Source organism: Hyperoodon ampullatus (assembly GCF_949752795.1).
Source record: "Hyperoodon ampullatus genome assembly, chromosome: 8".
In the NCBI taxonomy this organism is placed as follows: Eukaryota; Metazoa; Chordata; class Mammalia; order Artiodactyla; family Ziphiidae; genus Hyperoodon; species Hyperoodon ampullatus.
The window spans coordinates 40,392,322-40,411,978 of record NC_136921.1 but is presented as its reverse complement, the minus strand read 5'-3'; the positions used below and the strand labels follow the sequence as shown (position 1 = coordinate 40,411,978).

The window sequence follows — 19,657 nt, the reverse complement described above, 5'->3', positions numbered from 1 at the left end:
TATGTTATTTGTTGCTTTTCCCTTGCTGCCTTAAAAATATTTTCTTTGTATTTAATTTTTGATACTTTCATTAACCTGTGTCTTGGCATATTTCTCCTTGGATTTATCCTGTATGGGACTCTCTGCACTTCCTGGACTTGATTGACTATTTCCTTTCCCATGTTACAGAAGTTTTCAACTATAATCTCTTCAAATATTTTCTCAGTCCTTTTCTTTTTCTCTTCTTCTTCTGGGACCCTTATAACTCGAATGTTAGTACGTTTAATGTTGTCCCAGAGGTCTCTGAGAGTGTCCTCAATTCTTTTCATTCTTTTTTCTTTATTCTGTTCTGCAGTAGTTATTTCCACTATTTTATCTTTCAGGTCACTTATCCGTTCTTCTGCCTCAGTTATTATGCTATTGATTCCTTCTAGAGAATTTTTAATTTCATTTATTGTGTTGTTTATCATTGTTTGTTTGCTCTTTAGTTCTTCTAGGTCCTTGTTAAACGTTTCTTGTATTTTCTGCATTCTATTTCCAAGATTTTGCATCATCTTTACTATCATTACTCTGAATTCTTTTACAGAGAGACTGCCTATTTCCTCTTCATTTTTTTGGTCTGGTGGGTTTTTACCTTGCTCCTTCATCTGCTGTGTATTTCTCTGTCTTCTCATTTTGCTTAACTTATTGTGTGTGGGGTCTCCTTTTCGCAGTCTGTAGGTTCATAGTTCCTGCTGTTTTTGGCATCAGCCCCCAGTGGGTAAGGCTGGTTCAATGGGTTGTGTAGGTTTCCTGGTAGAGGGGACTGGTGCCTGTGTTCTGGTGGATGAGGCTGGATCTTGTCTTTCTGGTGGGCAGAACCATGTCCAGTGGTAGTTTTGGGGTATCTGTGACCTTATTATGATTTTAGGCAGCCTCTGTGCTAATGGATGGTGTTGTGTTCCTGTCTTGCTAGTTGTTTGGCATGGGGTGCCCAGCACTGTAGCTTGCTGGTCGTTGGGTGGAGTTGGGTCTTAGTGTTGAGGTGGAGATCTCTGGGAGAGCTTTTGCCGCTTGATATTATGTGGGGCCAGAAGGTATCCGGTGGACCAATATCCTGAATTTGGCTCTCCCACATCAGAGGCTCAGACCTGACACCTGGCCGGAGCACCAAGATCCTGTCAGCCACATGGCTCAGAAAAAAAGGGAGAAAAAGCCAAAAAGAAAGAAAGAAAAATATATAAAATAAAATAAAGTTATTAAGGTGAAAAAATTTTTAAATATTAAAAATAAAGTAATAAAAAGAAAGTAAGAAAGAAAGAAGAGAGCAACCAAGCCAAAAAACAAATCCAGCAATGTAACAAACGTTAAAAACTATACTTAAAAACAAAAAACAAAAACCGGACAGACAGAACCCTAGGACAAATGGTAATAGCAAAGCATATGCCTGGCACAGTATTAGATGCTCAAGATACAGGAGTGAACGAGAGAGATGATGTACTTTGGCCTCCTGAAGTTTATATCCAGTTGTATTTATATCAAGCAGGGCATAAAATTTCCTTGTCTCAACTCTCTCATCTGTGGAGGGAGAAGAGACAGGCACCACGCCCCACTCACTGTGCTCAGGGGAAAGCGCTCCGCATCCTCGGCCTCACGAGGGCCTCGCCCCGGCACGTGTAGGGCAAGGGTGGCGTACCTAGTGCCCAGAGGCCTGTCTCCTTGCGGCATCTAGGAGGTAAAGGGGGGCCACTTTACCTCCCAGCGGGAAACTCAGCGCTCCCACCCCCAGCCGAGGAACTGGCAGTTTAAAGGCCATGGGCACACGGAGGCGAAGGACGCGGGGGCTTGGCTCAGACACTGGTTGGGGCGGCGGCCGGCACCTCAAGGATGTCAGTAATGTGTTTTAAATAAGTACCTTGAGTTACAAACACAAATGTTTACTTGAAACAACTGAAAAAAATCATAACTCTCATAGCATTGAAAAGTGTTAGCACTTACCGATGAAGCAGCAAATGCTCTAAAACTGACAGCGAGGACCCCGTCAGACCACTCATGGGACACTGAATCAAACTGCCCATACAGCTGACCCATGGTGACAGACTTAGGATTTAAAACAGTGATCTGAACCTTGTTTTCTTCCATTAACCCCTTAATAGAAAAAAAAAAAAGATTATTTATTTATTTAAAAGAATACCAATACTGTCATTATTCATGGAAAACATGATTGGGCATGTAGAAAATCCTAAAGACTCTACATGAAAACTACCAGAAGTGAAGAGTTCATTTAACAAGGCTGCAGCAAACAAAGTCATTATACAAAAATTGATTGTATTTTCTATATTGCCAATGAACAACTGAAAAATAAAATTTAAAAATACCATTTACAATAGGATTTAAGAACTCTTAGGATACTTAGGAATAAAGTAGCAAATGTTGGTCAAAAGCATATAACATTTACTATTGATAGATCAACAGGTTACATGTTCTTTTCTGTTTTTCCTTACAAACCTTAAAAATGTTAACACCATTCTAAGCTCACTGGTATCACAAAAACAGGCTTTGGGCTGAAGTTGGCCCATGGGCTGTAATTGGTTGATTCTTACTACAAAACATTCTCTGAGATAAAATCAAACGATTTAAATATAGGCAAATATGTACCATTCTCACGTTGTGAAAAAAATAATATTGGTAAGCTGATAGTTTCCACCAGAACCTTGAAGGCTGGCATATGGAATTAATAAGAGATGTTAATACCCTTGGGGCATAGGCTTTTTTATGTTTTTAATTAACAGACTTTATTTTTTTAGAGTAGCTTTGGGTTTACAGAAAAACTGAACAGAAAATATAGAGAGATTCACATATATTCCCTCCATCTTCCCACCCCCCACACACAGTTTCCCCTACTGTTAAAGCCTTGCATTGGTGTGGTACATTGTTATGATTCCTCAATTCCTCAGTTCCTCTGCTGATATGGATTCATTATTCTTAACTAAAGCCCATGGTTTACATTAAGGTTTACTCTTTGTGTTGGACACTTCTATGGATTTTGCCAAATACATTATGTCATGTATCCACCATTACAATATATACAGAATAGTTCCCCTGCCCTAAAAATCACCTGTGCTCTACTTATTCACAATCATTTCTTTTTTATATAACATAACATGTTCAACTTACAACAGAACAAGTTCAACTCTTTCCCACACTGCTTTCTGCCCAGCACCACTGGAGCTTGGGACATGAAGTACCAAACTGAAGAAAACATGTGGCAATAATAATGTGTAGCAGTAAAAAAAAAAAAAAAAAAAAAAGCTCAAGGTCTGTGTTTTCTTCTCTGTGCCCGGGAAGGGATTAACGATGTGTAATCCTTAATTCAGAAGCATGGGAACGTTCTATCATCTTAGTCAGAACAAAGTTGCTGCCATTAAAGCAAGGTGTTTGTCCCAAATGCAACAAAGCTAGTGTGAAGCTACAGCTTGCAAGCAGTGGCTATGGAGCCTTGCCCCTTTTACATTACCACAAAGCCACTCTTAGAATTTCCTGATAATGAATCACTTTCGGGCTTTATATTGGACCAGAATATATGCTCATACCTTCAACTTCTTTAATCTTTGAGTGGCACCACATTTGGGTCTTTTAGAGACTTATTTTTTATAGCAAAAAATTCGCCCCTATAACAATAAAACAACAAAACAGGACAAATGCAAACAAAAACTGAGGAAAGCAAGGCAGGAAGGATAAAGGGAAAGGAAGGGAGGCGAAGAAAGGAAACAGCATGAAAGGATACAACCAAAAAGGAACAGATGACAGAAATAAGTACATATCAGTTTGTTTAATAATAAATACAATCGAATTAAAATTCCCCTATAAGATAAAGGCCATCAAATTGGAGAAAATAAAAGTTAAAACTAATTACTCTCCATAAAAAAGTAAATCACAGTGACAGCCAGAGTCACAATTAAAGACATGGGCAAGTATATATGGAAGGAGAATGCAGGGGTTGCAATACTGAAATTAGACACAGGGGGATCCAAGGCAAATAATACAAGTAGATAATTTTATACTGGCTGAAGGGAGGCTCCACAATGAAGATGTAATGATCACAAATCCCATTTGGCTACAAACACTGAAATATATGAAGCAAGAACTATTTGAAATACAAGAATAAGTAGACAGAAGTGCAATATTAGTTGGAGAATTTAAAACAGCCTCACTCCTTTGGCCTATCAAAGTAGACCAAACTGAGATGTGTAGGACAGGAATTTTGAATAATATAATCATCATTATTTACTATACTTACATATGCATGTATTATATAATGCATGCACACGCTCACATGTGTGCGCGCGCACACACACACACACACACACACACTTCAGTTCAGTACCACTAGCAGCCACTAACAAGTTTGCGTTACAAATCTAAACACCAAGAAAATAAAAACTACCCTCCTAAGAAAGTATAAAAGAGAAAACTGTCAGGTTTTTTCATGTTTTCAGACTTTTTTCTACAATGAACGTGTTACCTTTATGATTAAACTTTTTAAAAAAAGAAACAAAAGGGCTTGAGGCAAATCTGTGGCATACCCTTTGTATACTGAACTTCCTACTTGCTTTGTATTACTTTTCTAATTTTATTTCCTCTGTATTTTCATAAGTTTAAGTTGCTGCATTAAAGTACCCTTTTAAATAACCATACATTCTATCTTGCACAAAGCTGATTATCAATAAATTAACGCATTAATAACACACTTACCTTTTCACATAGATCATTTAGTGCTCCAGCTAAGACGCGATATGCACTGGTTTTTCCTCCAAATGGTTCTCCAACAATCATAAAGCCATGACGCACAATCATCATTTCATATATCTGAAGAATCTTCTCAGAAAAGAATCTGGTCATTTGCAAATTCATGGAGTCACAGTTGTCTTTGATGGCTCCCAGCAAATCATTGTAATCTGGTTTTGGTAATTTCACCCCAGGAAACAAATCTGAAGTAATTCCCTAATGATAGATGATTTGGGGATTTACATTATCTATCTATACATTCTCATATTCTCTGTCTCTCTATATATATGTATGTATATGTGTATATGTATATATACATGTGTATATATACATGTGTATATATACATATATATATAGACATATAAACATACATAAACGTGATAAAATTTCTCACATCCTTGTATTTAACATTGATGGAAATAGAGCCATTGAGTAATAGTCCAGTATTTTTAACAGCTTCATAGAGCTATGATTGACATACAATGAACTGTTTATATTTAAAGGGTACAATTTGATAAGTGAAACCACCAACTCAATGAAGATAGTCAACATACCAATCACAGCCACAAGTCTCCGTGTGGCCTTTTCTCCTCTCCTTGCCACCTCCTATCTCCATCCCCAGACAACCAACAAACACTGATTTGCTTTCTGTTACTATTTTTACTTGCATTATCTAGAATTTATTATGGGTGAAATTACACATTACATGTACTACTTTATTTTTTGTCTGGCTTCTTTCACTTGGCCTAAAGATTTGGAAATTCACATCTTTCACAGCATATATCAACAGTCCATTGTATTGAAGTAGTCCACTCTATTGAGGTGCCAGTTTTTAAATCCATTTTCCTGTTGATGGACATTTTCATTGTTTCCAGTTTGGGAAATAAATAAAGCTACTATGAACATGTGTATACAAGTCCTTGTATGGACAAATGCTTTAATTTCTCTCGGGTGAATAATGAGGAGTGGAATACCTGGATAGTACGGTGAGTGTGTATTTACCATTTTAAGAAACTGTCTGCTTTCCGAGGTTGTTGTATTATTATATTACATCCCCCCAAGCAGTGTATGAGAGTTTCAATATTTGGTATGGTCAGTCTTCTTAATTTTAGCCATAGTAACAAGTAACAGTATCTTGTTGTGGCTTCAATTTGCATTTCCCAAAGATAACATTTTTGCATGTGCTTGTGTGCCATATGTATATCTTCTTTAGTGAAATGTCTGTTCAAATCTTTTGCCTATTTTTAATCAGTTTATTTTCTTCATGGTAAGTTTTGACCATTCTTTAAATATTCTGCATACAAGTCCTTCATCATACATCTAATACGCAAATTTTTTTCTAGTCTCTAACTTGTCTTTCATTCTCTTACCAGTGTATTTCAAAGAGCAAAGTTTTAAATTTTGATGAGTCTATTTCATGAATTTATTGTTTCATGCATTGTGCTTTCGGTGTTGTATTTAAGAAATTTTTGCCTATTCCAAATTCACAAGGGATTTCTCTTGTTTTCCTCCAGAGATGTTGCAGTTTTACATCTTTTTAAGTTAAAAAGTTAGAGGATGAGCACGATCTGATTTGAAGGCTTATTACAAAGATGGGGTCACATTAGTATAAAAATACACAAATGTATCAATGGAACAGAACAGGGAGACCAGAAATATACCCACACACATGTGAACAACTCATTCTCAACAAAGACTCAAAGGCAATCCCGTAGAGAAAAGATTAAAAAAAAATAGTCTTGAACAAATTATGCTAGAGTACCTGGATTTGTCAAAATACTGAACTTCCGTCCATGCCTCATACCATACAAAAAAATTAGTTTGATGGTATTTTAATCATTGTAGTGGGTAGTATGTTAATCAGCTTAGCATCCCTCAAAAATGTATGTGCACCTGGAACCTCAGAATGTCACCTTATTTGGAAATAAGATCTTTGCAGATGTAATTAGATAAGATGAGCTCATACTGGAGCTCAACTCCAGTGATTGGTGTCTTTATAAGAGAAAGGAGAGGAAGACACAGACACAACGACACCCAGGGAAGAAGGCCATTTAGTGATGGGGACAGAGACTGAAGTAATGACAAGCCGAGGAACATCAAAGATCACCAGTAGCCATCAGAAGCCAAGAAGAAACAAGGAAGGATTCTTTCCTAAAGCCTTCAGAGGGAACCAACACCTTATTTCAGACTTTTATCCTCCAGAACTGTGAGAAAATCAATTTCTATTGTTTTAAGCCACCAAGTTTGTGGTACTTTGTTATGGTAGCTTTAGGAAATGAATACAATCATATAATGTATGATTGGAAAGAATTATACTTCCATATTTAATGTATATGGATATATAGAGTTAATTCAAGGTCTAAGAAACATTCCTTTATAAACTGCTAAGGCTTTTTCATAAGTATTATAGCAACCTATGTGAGAAATACAGCTACTCATTTTACTCTGAAGATAAAAGTGAAAATTCAGAAGAGCTTAATCTGAAAGCATACACTCAAGCTATACCTTAGAACTGACAAACTATCAGTTTAATCACCCCTAAATTTAATCCTTTAAATACTGTTATGGATAAACTGATCCCAGTTCACTGGAGCAGTAAGTTTCCTTGGGGCAAAGGAGAGAAAAAGGCAATGCGGTAGGGTCTTTTAAGATCACTCTGCAGCCTAGCTGAGTGGCTGGAATCCCCTCTCCCTCATATACTGGCCATGAATACAAGTTACTTATGATCTCTGTGCCGTAGGTACACCACGTGTAAAATGGGGATAACAATAGCACCTGCCCCGTGGGCTGCTTATGAGTATTAAATAAGTTGCTATTCATAAAACTCTTAGAACAAGGTCTGGTCCATTGTGAATGCATAGTGTCTGCTAAGTAAACAAAAATATCATCTCAGATTGTTCAAATTATTTATGGTTAACCTTGAAAGAAGCAGATAATTCCAGATCATATCTGGTAGTCAGTAGTTCTCAACAAAGACCAGTTCCCTTCACTCTCCCACCAGGTAGAGAGTTGGGAATATGTGGAGCTGTCCTTCTGGTTCTCACACTGGGAGAGTCCAGAGACATTGGGGGAGGAGGGATGCCAAGTGTTCTGCAGCGAATGGAACAGTCTGTCACAATATGGAACTGTCCTATTTGAAAATGCCAGTTATGCTCCATTTAAGAAATATTGTTCTTAATATTATTCAATAAATGTTCACTGAATGAATACACAGCTACATGAGAATACAACTAGGTGAGGTATACTTCCACATTATAAAAATAAATATAGCTTTTACTCCTGGATAATCTGTACAGTGTACTAGTACCAAAGAAACTGAGGGAAATTTTTAAGAAGAAAATTTGAACCTATTCCTTGTAGATTTGATCTGCAAAACATTAGCACTGTCAACTCTAAATACTAAGGGAAGTCCCTTTCAGAGTGATGAAACATGGTTGCTATGGATAGCTAATGACACTGGACCACACTACAGTGGCAGTGTCACTTCTCCACCCTTCCCATGACAGCCTTACGACTTCAGTCTTTACACTTTGGAAGCTAACTGCCCATACCTCAAGGCAGCACAAGAGAGAGCATCTACCATGTGTCAGCAGCCCGTTCCCAAGCCCACCCCCAATTTCTTCTACCTGAGAATGGGAAAAGGAAAAGGATGACATCACATGACAAAACAGGAACTTTAAGCATCATTCTAATAGTTCTTCTCAACTACTTATAATTTAAGTTTTAAAATGCAACAAGATTATTAAGCCTAGTTCTTAAATTATCCTGAAAAAAGAATTTCATAAAAGCCATTGTACTCTTTTAAAGAAATTAAGATTTTTTTTATTTCTCTAATCATTAATTTGACAAACATTTACCAAGTATCCATTCTGTGCAAGGGATTCAGTGATGTGTTAGACAAATTACTTTCCTCCACGGAGGAAATTTTGGTGAAATTTATAAGCAAACATGTTTTGTAACTTTTGTGTACTTATTATATTCTGCAGAAAAGGTACAACTTAAAAATCCCAAGTTGTTAAAAGTTATCCAAAACAACAAAGCTAGCTAAACCCACTTCAAATAAAACAGAATGATCTATGTTTCTCTGTGCCATATCATCGTTTTCTATAGTGGAAGTTTCTCACAGGGAGTTGCAACCATGGACGCTTGATAAATACATTATTAGAAGAGTTTTGATACATTGTAATAATAAATGTTCTTACCTCAAAGAGTGGTAAATCATGGGATAAAAATTTTGGTAGATTTACATCAATAATAGATCTAAGCAGAAGAATTTCTTCATTTTCATTTGGATATTTCAGCTGAAAGAAAATATGCTCATAATGATATCTGCAGCTATTAACTGCACCCCCTACATGTTCACACACACACACAAAAACACCAGGCCCCAGAGGCAATTTAAGCCCATGCAAAAGTGTTGTTCTTACTTATTTTCATTTAATTGGACTGTTATTAACTTTAGAAACTGATGGTTATACTTGTTGAGTTTTCTACCAGTTTATAATGAAAACCTAAGTTGAACTAACTACGTTTTCACAGATGCCCTGGGTAAAAAGCTACTGGCCATGAATTCCATATAGCTTGGGAGCTGCCATTGCCTCTATATTGGGTAAGAGCTTGCTTGTCCTATGCATTCAAGACCAGCAGTGGGTTGGTAAAGTGAAAATAATCATTAAAAATGGGCAATCATTTTTAAAAGATGCACTTACATTTAAAACATAAACATTCACTCACTCTGCCCATATTTTGGTGCCAAGGCCTTATTTCTGAGGGTAGAGTTCTGGACCATTTTTCTTGTTGGAAAAAAAATGCATCAATCATGAATCATCTGCTCTGTCCAGTTTTGTTGTGTTTTGGTTTTGTTTTTTAAAGATGATCATGCTCTTCAAAGATACTTGGGAGACAATCTAAGTGTAGCATCCTTAAGATTTTTAAGGTTTTTCCCCAGTTTTATCAACTTTTCTTATCCATACCTAATTCAAAGTCATTTTTTTAGCATTTCATCTTTACTGAGTCTTTCTTAAACAATGAACTTAGTTTTCATAAAAACAAAACTCTTCTTTTCATGCTCATATACCATCAATTTCATTGACAATTAATTAAATGACATAACGACAGTAACATGTCCGACTGGCTTCAGAAAGTTTTGGGAACAAGCCACCTGACTCTGGGTGAGGAACAGTTCATCTGATAGTAAGTGGGAGGGCAGAGCAGCACGCTGCCTGCTGGCTGCATGCTTACTACCAGCGTGCTTGAATGTGATACCCAGGCAGAGTGGAGAGGGCTCGTTAATACACTAAGTCACTTAAGTAGAAGGTGCTTCAGAAAACTTATGTTAAATTCTAAAAAATCTGTGGTAAACCCAGAGTTTACTAGAAAAGCTGGTTGAACCCTCAGACTTTTTGCTCATGTCCGTAAGATGGTTCAATAATTCACAAAAAAATCTGAACTCAGAAATATTTCTCCCAGCTTCTATATTTTATTCAACATTTTACTCCAAAGTTTCTCCTACCATCATGCATTTAGTTTTCCAGAACCCTCTTCTTTTTCTCTAGAACCTTTCTAATAAATCCCATGCTCCTACTTAACTGGCATTAACCTTACAAAGTCAGTGATGCCTGGCAATCAAGGTTAGCTGTCTCTAAATTTCCAGGGCCTCCAAAGCCAAAGCTAGTCCTATTCATATGGACTTTGGATCAACCTAACCACATGTAAGTTATGAAGTGTCAGAAGTCTCTTTTGTTATTTGAGAGGCTATCATCTTAAAGCAAATGTTTAAATTGCTTTTTGTTATAATAGAAACAAACTTCAAAATATTCAAGCCAACACATTCAACAATTTTCAATTAGCTTTTGACAAAGAATGATAGGATTCATTTGCTGCATAACTTTAATAGCTCAATTCCATAGTCAAGATGTCAGTGATGACATATACTAGGACAATGCATTTTCTTTCCCATTATCTGACCACAATGTAATCATGACATGCCAGGTTAATACAAATTGTTGCTTCTAGTTGCATTTGTTTATTACAAAAAAAAAAACAATGACTTAAAGTCATGTTAGGCTAATGTGAAACAGAATATCACCACTATATATCAGAATTCTTGGTAACGTTATTATAGAAGATTAAAATGCATGCCATTGTTTTTAATCACACAAGATATATTTCAAAATCTTTATCTTCTGCAGTCATGAACATGAAAATTTTATAAGCTCCAAAGCCAGTTTGCATTTTTCTGTTAATTATAGCCTGTCTTGCTTACTTTGATAAAGAACAAATGTACAGTTATATTTTATGTTTCTACAAAAGACTTTCAATGAAAAATTACCCGTCTTCAAACATTTTGATTTTTTATCAATATAGTTATGATTTATACCATCTTAAAATGCAAACATTATATTGCAAATCTATTACTGCTAGTCTACAGTTGGCTGCAACTGTGTAATTATATTAAGTAACAATGTCTAGGGTCTTCTGTCTATATTTATTAATTATACATAGCTTATTTCCTTTAAAGCTATTCAATATATATGTTCATATATAAATGCTTTCAAAGTATTTCTCAGCAGCAAGGAATTTTACTCCTCAGTAGTACCTAGTTTCATACAGTTAAAATTGTGGAATGGAACTCAAATCACTGATCACATGTCTAAGGTTTTACAAATCATAAAATGTCCATTTTCACATGTGCAGATAATTAATTATGTTAGTACGATAACTGAACTTTTTTTCAGTTGATGAAACTAACCAGTTAGTGTAACTCTTGTGAAGACACAGGGTCCTGAGATTTATAAACAGGGAATGAATGAGTAAGAAGCCACTTGAGTTTTCTACCTTTAGGTTCCCAGCTGCGGTGAGCACTGACTTCACGGCTCTCATTCCATAGTCATAGTGATGTTGCGATGACAACTGCTCTGAACACAGGCGATATGTAGCCACAATCTTTACCGACAGTGGCCGAGCTGTGACAAAGCCACAGGAGTACAGGACTATTTCGGCAATCATGGCATAATCAGGCACCATCATTGCTACTGTCCGAAAGAGTGCCTATGGGAGGGGAGAAAAGGTGCTTTTTGAGAAAGACCATCATGAAGATAAGCCTACTCTTTCCCTTCATAGCATGTTACAATGTTATAGCTTTTCTGCAATAATATTAAGTTACAGTAGCCAGATCATATAGATAAAAACACTTTAAAATGTGATTTCTTGTTATTGTTATATAATAAATAGATCATTAACTTTTTATATAGATATGTTTCCTTAAATTATGCTTTGAGAACGCTTCAAATTTCTATCATACCTAGACCTTTGGTGAATTATTAATTTACTTAAGTGTTAAGTATCCATTACGTTCTATTTTTTGTGGGAAGTAACTTGCTATAGGGAAAAAGCAGACTCTGCTGGGATGTCCAAGAGCTGGGCTTCTCATCTGGGCTGGTGAGAAAGTGCCTGGTGTTGGGAGACTGGGCTTCAAGTGAAGCTCTCTGACATCTAATTAATTAAATGATTTGGGTCTCATCAGGTAACCCCTAATAACAAGACTATGTTACATAAATGACATAATTTGAGATATTTTTTAACATTTTTGAGTCTGCACTCACCATGTCAGTCTTTCACCAAGCATAATAAAGGGAAGAAACTGAAAATAAGTCCTGGATAATTATTACTAGAAATAAATCAATTTTCCAAATTCTAAAGATAAGTTTTTCCTCATAGTATTTTAAATATTGTGGGACAAATAAATGTAGTGTGATGGAAAGTAAATAGAAAACTGAATAGATTTTAAAAGAATAAATAAGAAAATTTAAGTTTAAAATGTTAGTATGTATCAGGATTTACTTCAATAGCTCATACATGAAAACATGGCTTTCTTGTACTAAAGCAAGAGAACAACAGTGTTCTAGAAAAATGATAATCATATTCGGATAGTGAATAATAATTATAGTAAATGACAATTTACTATAATTCAGACAGTTCAGACAGTTTATAAATACCTGCTGGGAATTAGCTGAATTACCGAAAACACAAGGCAGATAGAAAATGAGAAAATTTTACTTAACTGATCTGTTATGACACTAAAGTTGAGAATAAAAGATTTGCATCAAGCAAGATCCTTCCAATGTGTTACATTAATTACTAGCTAGAGGCCTCAGCACTGCTATTTTATCAATAAGGTTACCATTCAAGAAAGGCAAGAATAAAATGTTAAAAGTATATAGCATGAGCAAATAATTCGTACCAGAGAAGCTTAAGCAAGTGCTCTAAACCACTACCTACGTGGGAAAAAAGAATGCAAGAGAATTACTATACACATGGTACCTCTTTTAAAGGGTAGGTTCTCAACAACTTTTTTTTTAATGAATAAAATAGAGAATGAATGAATTAACAAATGAGTTAGCTGGTCAATGGCTAGGTTAGGGTGATACAATCTTTCTACAATAGTACAAATTGCTACTAGCTTGGGATCAACATCCACGTCTGTGTGTCAGGTCTCTGACACACCAGGTACTTTACAAATTCCTATTCACATTCTCTTAGCACTTAGCAAAGTGGTTGTGGAATACCATGAAACAGACATATCAGTGGCCAAGAGAACAAAAAATAAAGTATGGCACAGAAGTTTCAAGGAGTTATCATGGATTCTTACTTATCACAGAGAAAAGCATCCTCATCAAAATATTTTTTTAGGCCTAAACTGTTACAGTGGTAGACATTCTCATCCATTGATTCTCAAACAGAGTGTGTGAAATACTGATATGATACAGTTTGGGATCTGTCAGAAATAATTTTTCAGTAATAGCAGTAGGTTTAAGGGTAGTTTAGTGCTTTAAAAAATTAATTTGGATTCTGGGTTAACCAATGGCATACTTTTTTGAGTGTAAAAAAAAAAATGAGAGTGTATAGGTCCAGGTAACCTGCCAGGGCTTGAATAAATTCCAGTACATGTAATCAACATGAGTATTACCCTCCACGTTTACCTCAGCAGAAATAAATGATTGAGAATAGTTATTTTGTTGCTTCTGTCCTATAGAGTAGACGAAGAAGGGTGGTACATAAGGAATTAAAAACACTTCCTAGAGTATGCTTCCAAAGGACTACACTTTGGAACAACATCAACAACAAAATCTCAAGCAAAAACTTCTTACCATTTCTTCCTTTAATGATTGGAAATAGATTTCATAAATGTGACCTGTTCAGGAATTAGCTAAGTATTAGTTGAGTGAAATGGAGGATTCAGGATCTAGTTCATTTTTTTTCTCTGTACTAATAGGGTGTTTCATGCTACTTACTCTGTGGAAAGTTATGGATCACGTTACTGACTTTGTGACATCAGAAGATCTAGAATATGCCTATTTTGCCTACTACCCAAAGCAATCTACAGATTTAATGTGATCCCTGTCAAATTACCCATGACATTTTTCACTGAACTAAAACAAATAATCCTAAAATTTATATGGAACCGTAAAAGACCCAGAATTGCCAAAGCAATCTTGAGAAAAAAAGAACAAAGCTGGAGGGATAACCCTCCCAGCCTTCAGACAATACTACAAAGCTACAGTAATCAAATAGCACGGTATCAACACAAAAACAGACACAGGAATCAATGGAACAGAACAGAGAGCCTAGAAATAAACCCACACACCTACAGTCAATCTTTGACAAAGGAGGCAAGAATATACAATGGAGAACAGACAGTCTCTTTAGCAAGTGTGTTGGAAAAGTTGGATAGCCACGTGTAAATCAATGACATTATAACACTGCCTTCATATCCTACACACACACACACACACACACACACACACACACACAAAACCTTCAAAATGGCTTAAAAACTTTAATATAAGACAGGACACCATAAAACTCCTAGAAGAAAACATAGGCAAACGTTCTTGGACATAAATCATAGTAGCGTTTTCTTAGGTCAGTCTCCAAGGCAATAGAAACAAAGGCAAAAATAAACAAATGGGAATAAGCAAACTTATAAGCTTTTGTACAGCAAAGGAAACTGTAAACAAGATGAAAAGACAACCCTCAGAATGGGAGAAAATATTTGCAAACAAGGCAACCAACAAGGGCTTAATTTCCAAAATATATAAACAGCTCATACAACTCAAAAACAAAAAAAGCAAACAACCCAATCAAAAAATCAGCAGAAGACTTAAACATTTCTCCAAAGAAGACATACATATGGCCAACAGACACCTGAAAAGATGCTTAACTTTGCTAATTATTAGAGAAATGTAAATCAAAACTACAGTGAGGTACCCCCTCACACCAGTCAGAATGGTCATCATTAAAAAGTCTACAAATAATAAATGCTGGAGAGGGTGTGGAGAAAAGGGAACCCTCCTGCACTGTTGGTGGAAATGTAAATTGGTACAGCCACTATGGAAAACAGTATGGAGGTTCCTCAAAAAACTAAAAAGAGAGTTATCATATCATCTAGCAATTCCATTCCTGGGCATTTATCTGGGGAAAAAACCCAAAAGTTCTAATTCAAGAAGATACATGCACTCCAATGTTCACAGCAGTACTATTTACAATAGCTAAGACATGGAAGCTACCCAAGTGCCTGTCAACAGATGACTGGTTTAAGAAGATGTGGTATATATACATATACACAATGGAATATTACTCAGCCATAAAAAAGACTGAAATAATGCCATCTGCAACAACATGTATGGACCTAGAGATTATCACACTCAGTGAAATAGGTCAGAAAGAGAAAGAAAAATATCATGATATAACTTATATGTGGAATCTAAAATATGACACAAATGAACCTATCTACAAAACAGAAACAGACTTACAGACATAGAAAACAAACTTACATCTACCAAAGGGGAAAGGGGTGGGGGAGAAAAGAGGGATAAATTAGGACTTTGGGATTAGTAGATACAAACTACTATATATAAAATATATAAACAACAAGGTCTTACTGTATAGCACAGGGAACTATATTCAATATCCTGTAATAAACCATAATGAAAAAGAATATGAAAAAGATATATAAATACACACATACATATACATATATATAAATGGAATCACTCTGCTATACACCAGAAAGTAACACAACATTATAAATCAGCTATACTTCAATTTAAAAAATAGAATAAGCCTATTTTACCATTGCTTCTAACATTTAACTATTCTGAAGTGATTACTGATTCTTCAGAATAGTTTTAATATTAAATATAGCTTCTCTAAAGTGGAGATGTGTTTAAGAAATTGCTCTACTATGCAGGTTTTATCTAGATGTACAAGATATCAAAACCTGAGTCTTTCTGCATGACATGATACATATCAGTTACCAAAGTATGCATGATCTGCCCAATAATTTACAAAGGAAATATACACAATTCTTGAACCTTCCCATTTACTTGTAGATCATAAAGCATTTGAGAGAATAAGGAAGGAGGGAGGATTTGTGAAAAGACTTCCATCGAAGGGAGGTTTTCTCATGCTGTGAGTCTCCATAAGCACCCCCCTCCCACTCCCAAGTTCAGTAAGAGCTTGATGGGTATCGCCCTATTGCGGGGGAATATAGATTGGTGCCTGACTCATGCCGGAGAAAGCAAAAGTAGCCTGTGGCAGCAAGATCACAGTGGCCTTCACTCCCACAATCTGTTGGGACAGAAGATGCATGAGATATACACGATAAGGGAGAGAGAGAGCCAAGTTGGGGTCATTTTAAGTCCTCCCCAAGATTCCCTCTGGCAAAGTGAGAGCTCTCCAACAGCAAGATCTACGTGGAATCATCCACCAGCGATCCACGCAGAGTGGAGGGAATGACAACTGGAGAAACAGATTCCATCACTCAAAGTCTCAGGAGTTCCAAGCGGAGAGACCTAACAGGAGTCCCTGTAGAACCCATGGACACGTGCAGGATAGAAAGATGCAGCTGTAAACCTCTGACAGCTCCAGGGGCTGGGCCCAGATGGTCTTATCTGAACTGTATGTATGTTCAGTGGCTGACTGCTAGATTAAAGGATGAGTATGAATTTGTCAGGCAGGACAGTGGTGGTTTAGCAGAGCACTCAAGAGAGGGTAAACAGCATGTGCAAAGGCATGGACCTTCAGAGGCTAGTGAGGCCTGTGTGACCGGGAGATGCAGGGAGCTGGTGGTACAGACGCAACTGGGTCTAATGCCAAAGCTCTTGCAGATCAGGCCAAGAAATTTGATTGTTTTTTCCTGTGGGCAAAAGGAGCCCGGTGGTGTTTTAAGTCTGGAAGTTATACGATTAGATTTCTTCTGACAACACAGGTAGCATTACAATGGAGAATTCATTATAATGAATTTCAGTAGGGACTCTTGGTGACAGGTGAGCTGCTGCAATAAGACACACAAGAGAAGACTGAAGAGGGCTGGGAGCAAGGCGTGGCCGTGGGGCTGGATGGGAGCAGCAGGTGTAATAAGACTTTTACGAAATAGGATTTTACTCATTTTGGTAACTGGCTGAATCACTGCGTGAAGAAGAGGGAAGCTTCGAGGATGACTCTGAAGACTGATGATAATACTCTCTGGGCCTCAGTAGGCTTTTAAAAAATAGTATATCTATATCTATTTATCTTTCATTTCAGACTAAGACATTTTTTTCAAAATTGTTAGGTATTTCCACATGTACTTGAAAACAGATATTCTATAACAGCTCTAACCAAGAAGACTGCACAAAAGGAACAACGAAAACAACAAAAAGCTATCAGAATTTGAGAGCAGTTTTTGGCCTAAAATAGAAGGAAAATACTCCAAGAACCACAAGGTGAATATTTTGGCACTGTTTTAACACGCACAATAAATAAAACATGGAAACGTCTGCATGGGGCATTAACAGACTCAACGAATACTGGTCCCAGCTTTTTATGATTAGCTACTCACAGATGTTTGCCTTTACAAATATTTATGTATTCAGATTGGTCCTACTGAATAAAAGGAAAACATGAGTGAATAAAAGTACTGCTACAAAAAGAGCTTTCCAAATGTGTATCCCAATAAAAAGTTGCAAAATGCTTCTTAGATGAAGGAGGATTTACCAGTTTCTATTTTTAAGTCACACCATCCTTCACAAAGGCAAAGTACTAAAACATCACGTCTAACATATAAAAGTGTACGGAATAAAAATACCACAAAAATACTTGGCAGCAGCGAGTCCAATCAAAAGTGTTTTCGACGGAAAAGTACCTCAACTAGCCTGAGAAGTTGTCGTTCTAAAAATGTGGATAGTGGAAGGAATGCAGGATTTAGAGTCAGAAGACTTGGTTTTGGATCCGCAATTACCACTGCATTATTCTTCAATATTTTCTCTCTATGTGCTAGCCATAAACATGCAATTCACCAGAAAAGGATATAAAATGTCTAACAAAGATATGGAGAAAATGTCATATTTCACTAATAATCAAAGAAGTTGTTTTTTAAATGAAGGTCTAGTCTATTCAATTAGCAAACTGTTTTGTTCTTACAAAAAACTACTGCTGGGTATTAAGGAGAATTGAGAATTGATATGGGATATAAATTGTTTCAACCTCTGTTGGAAGGCAATTTAGCAACACAGCTCTTGGTCTTATGACTCTCCTAAGGAAGTATCTTAAAATAGAGAAAAGCCTTAAGTAAAAATTGCTTATTGCAATATTATCTATAATGAAGGAAAACTAAATGTAAGCTAAATGTCAAACAGTAAGCACAGTTCAATAAATTTATTTACAGTTTGAATTATGTTCATAAAGATAGAAAAATGTTCATATTATAATATTAACTTGAAAAAAACCTCAGAATTCACAATTTTCTGATTTCAGCATTTAAAATTGAGGGATACAATATAGTAAGCAGTAGAATGGGTACCTTTTTCAATATTTCCTATGTTTTCTAATTTGTATAATTACCACTAATTTTAAAATAGAAGTTTTGGAAATTGCATATTTATTTTTTAAAAGTACTCAAAGCTTTAAAATTATTTTCTAAAACAGTTCTCTAAAATATAACATCTAAAAGCAAAAATTTTACATAAAATTCAAGAACAGCATGTGATTTCTTTTTATATATTAACTGTGTTAATCACAGAAAGGAAATCGATGATATAATTGCCTTTTCTGTACCTTCAGATTATCCGGAAGTTCTGATCGCCCAGCATATCCAGGGTTCATTGTTATAAAGACAGCGCACGTGGGGTCAAGTTTTAGTTCAGTTCCTTCAAACACTAGTAAATCCACACCTGCATTAATACCTGTGAGTAATCAAGAATGAAATGACTTAGCAATTCCACATATAAATGGGACCCATGCCATTCATTACCTCCTATATTTCTACTGTTTTCACACAATGCAGAGATAAACTAGTCCATTACCTCTTTGGAGAGTAAGAATTTGTTGAGCAACCACAGACAGTACTTCCAAATCAATTCTGTTAAACTCATCAAAGCAAGCCCAGGCTCCACAAGATAACAGTCCCTGGGAGAAAAGATCAATGAAATTTTTCAATTTTATCTGATTGAATACTACATTGAAATGTTGTATTTTCACCTCATCTTTTCGCGGATTTAATATCCTATCAAGGAAATTGCTTATTCACTTTTATCTTTAAAGCTTTAAAGACGGCTTATTCTTTTATTACCAATTCATTATTCTGCATGAATAAAGAGTTCAATCAACTGGACAATTTTCCAATTGATTTTTTTTTTTTTTTTTACTTTCTGTGTATATCTTTTGGCATTTAGATGTAGATCTGTAATTTCATAGCCTTTCTTACTTTTTATTTACAAGCTGATTTTATTTGCATTTTCCTTATGGACTCCATAGAATGGATTGTAATAATCCTTTAAATAAGATGATTTCTGTTGCCAATGAGACTACTCTCTGGCCTGAGCACCTTAAGGACCAACTAACACTGTTTGAGGCACTAGCTTGCAGTTCT

At 36.0% G+C, this 19,657-nt stretch overlaps 1 protein-coding gene across 1 annotated transcript in view; it reads right to left on the bottom strand.

The window, feature by feature from the left end:
• Positions 1–19,657, bottom strand: part of DNAH7 (dynein axonemal heavy chain 7) — a gene marked incomplete at its 5' end in the record, with an annotated part of 238,622 nt that overhangs the window by 125,351 nt on the left and 93,614 nt on the right. The window contains 6 exons of the mRNA XM_079710686.1: positions 1,957–2,106; positions 4,714–4,962; positions 8,949–9,047; positions 11,584–11,796; positions 18,844–18,971; positions 19,092–19,194. Of these exons, the coding sequence (XP_079566812.1) occupies positions 1,957–2,106; positions 4,714–4,962; positions 8,949–9,047; positions 11,584–11,796; positions 18,844–18,971; positions 19,092–19,194 (942 nt within the window). The remainder of the gene's footprint in view (positions 1–1,956; positions 2,107–4,713; positions 4,963–8,948; positions 9,048–11,583; positions 11,797–18,843; positions 18,972–19,091; positions 19,195–19,657) is intronic.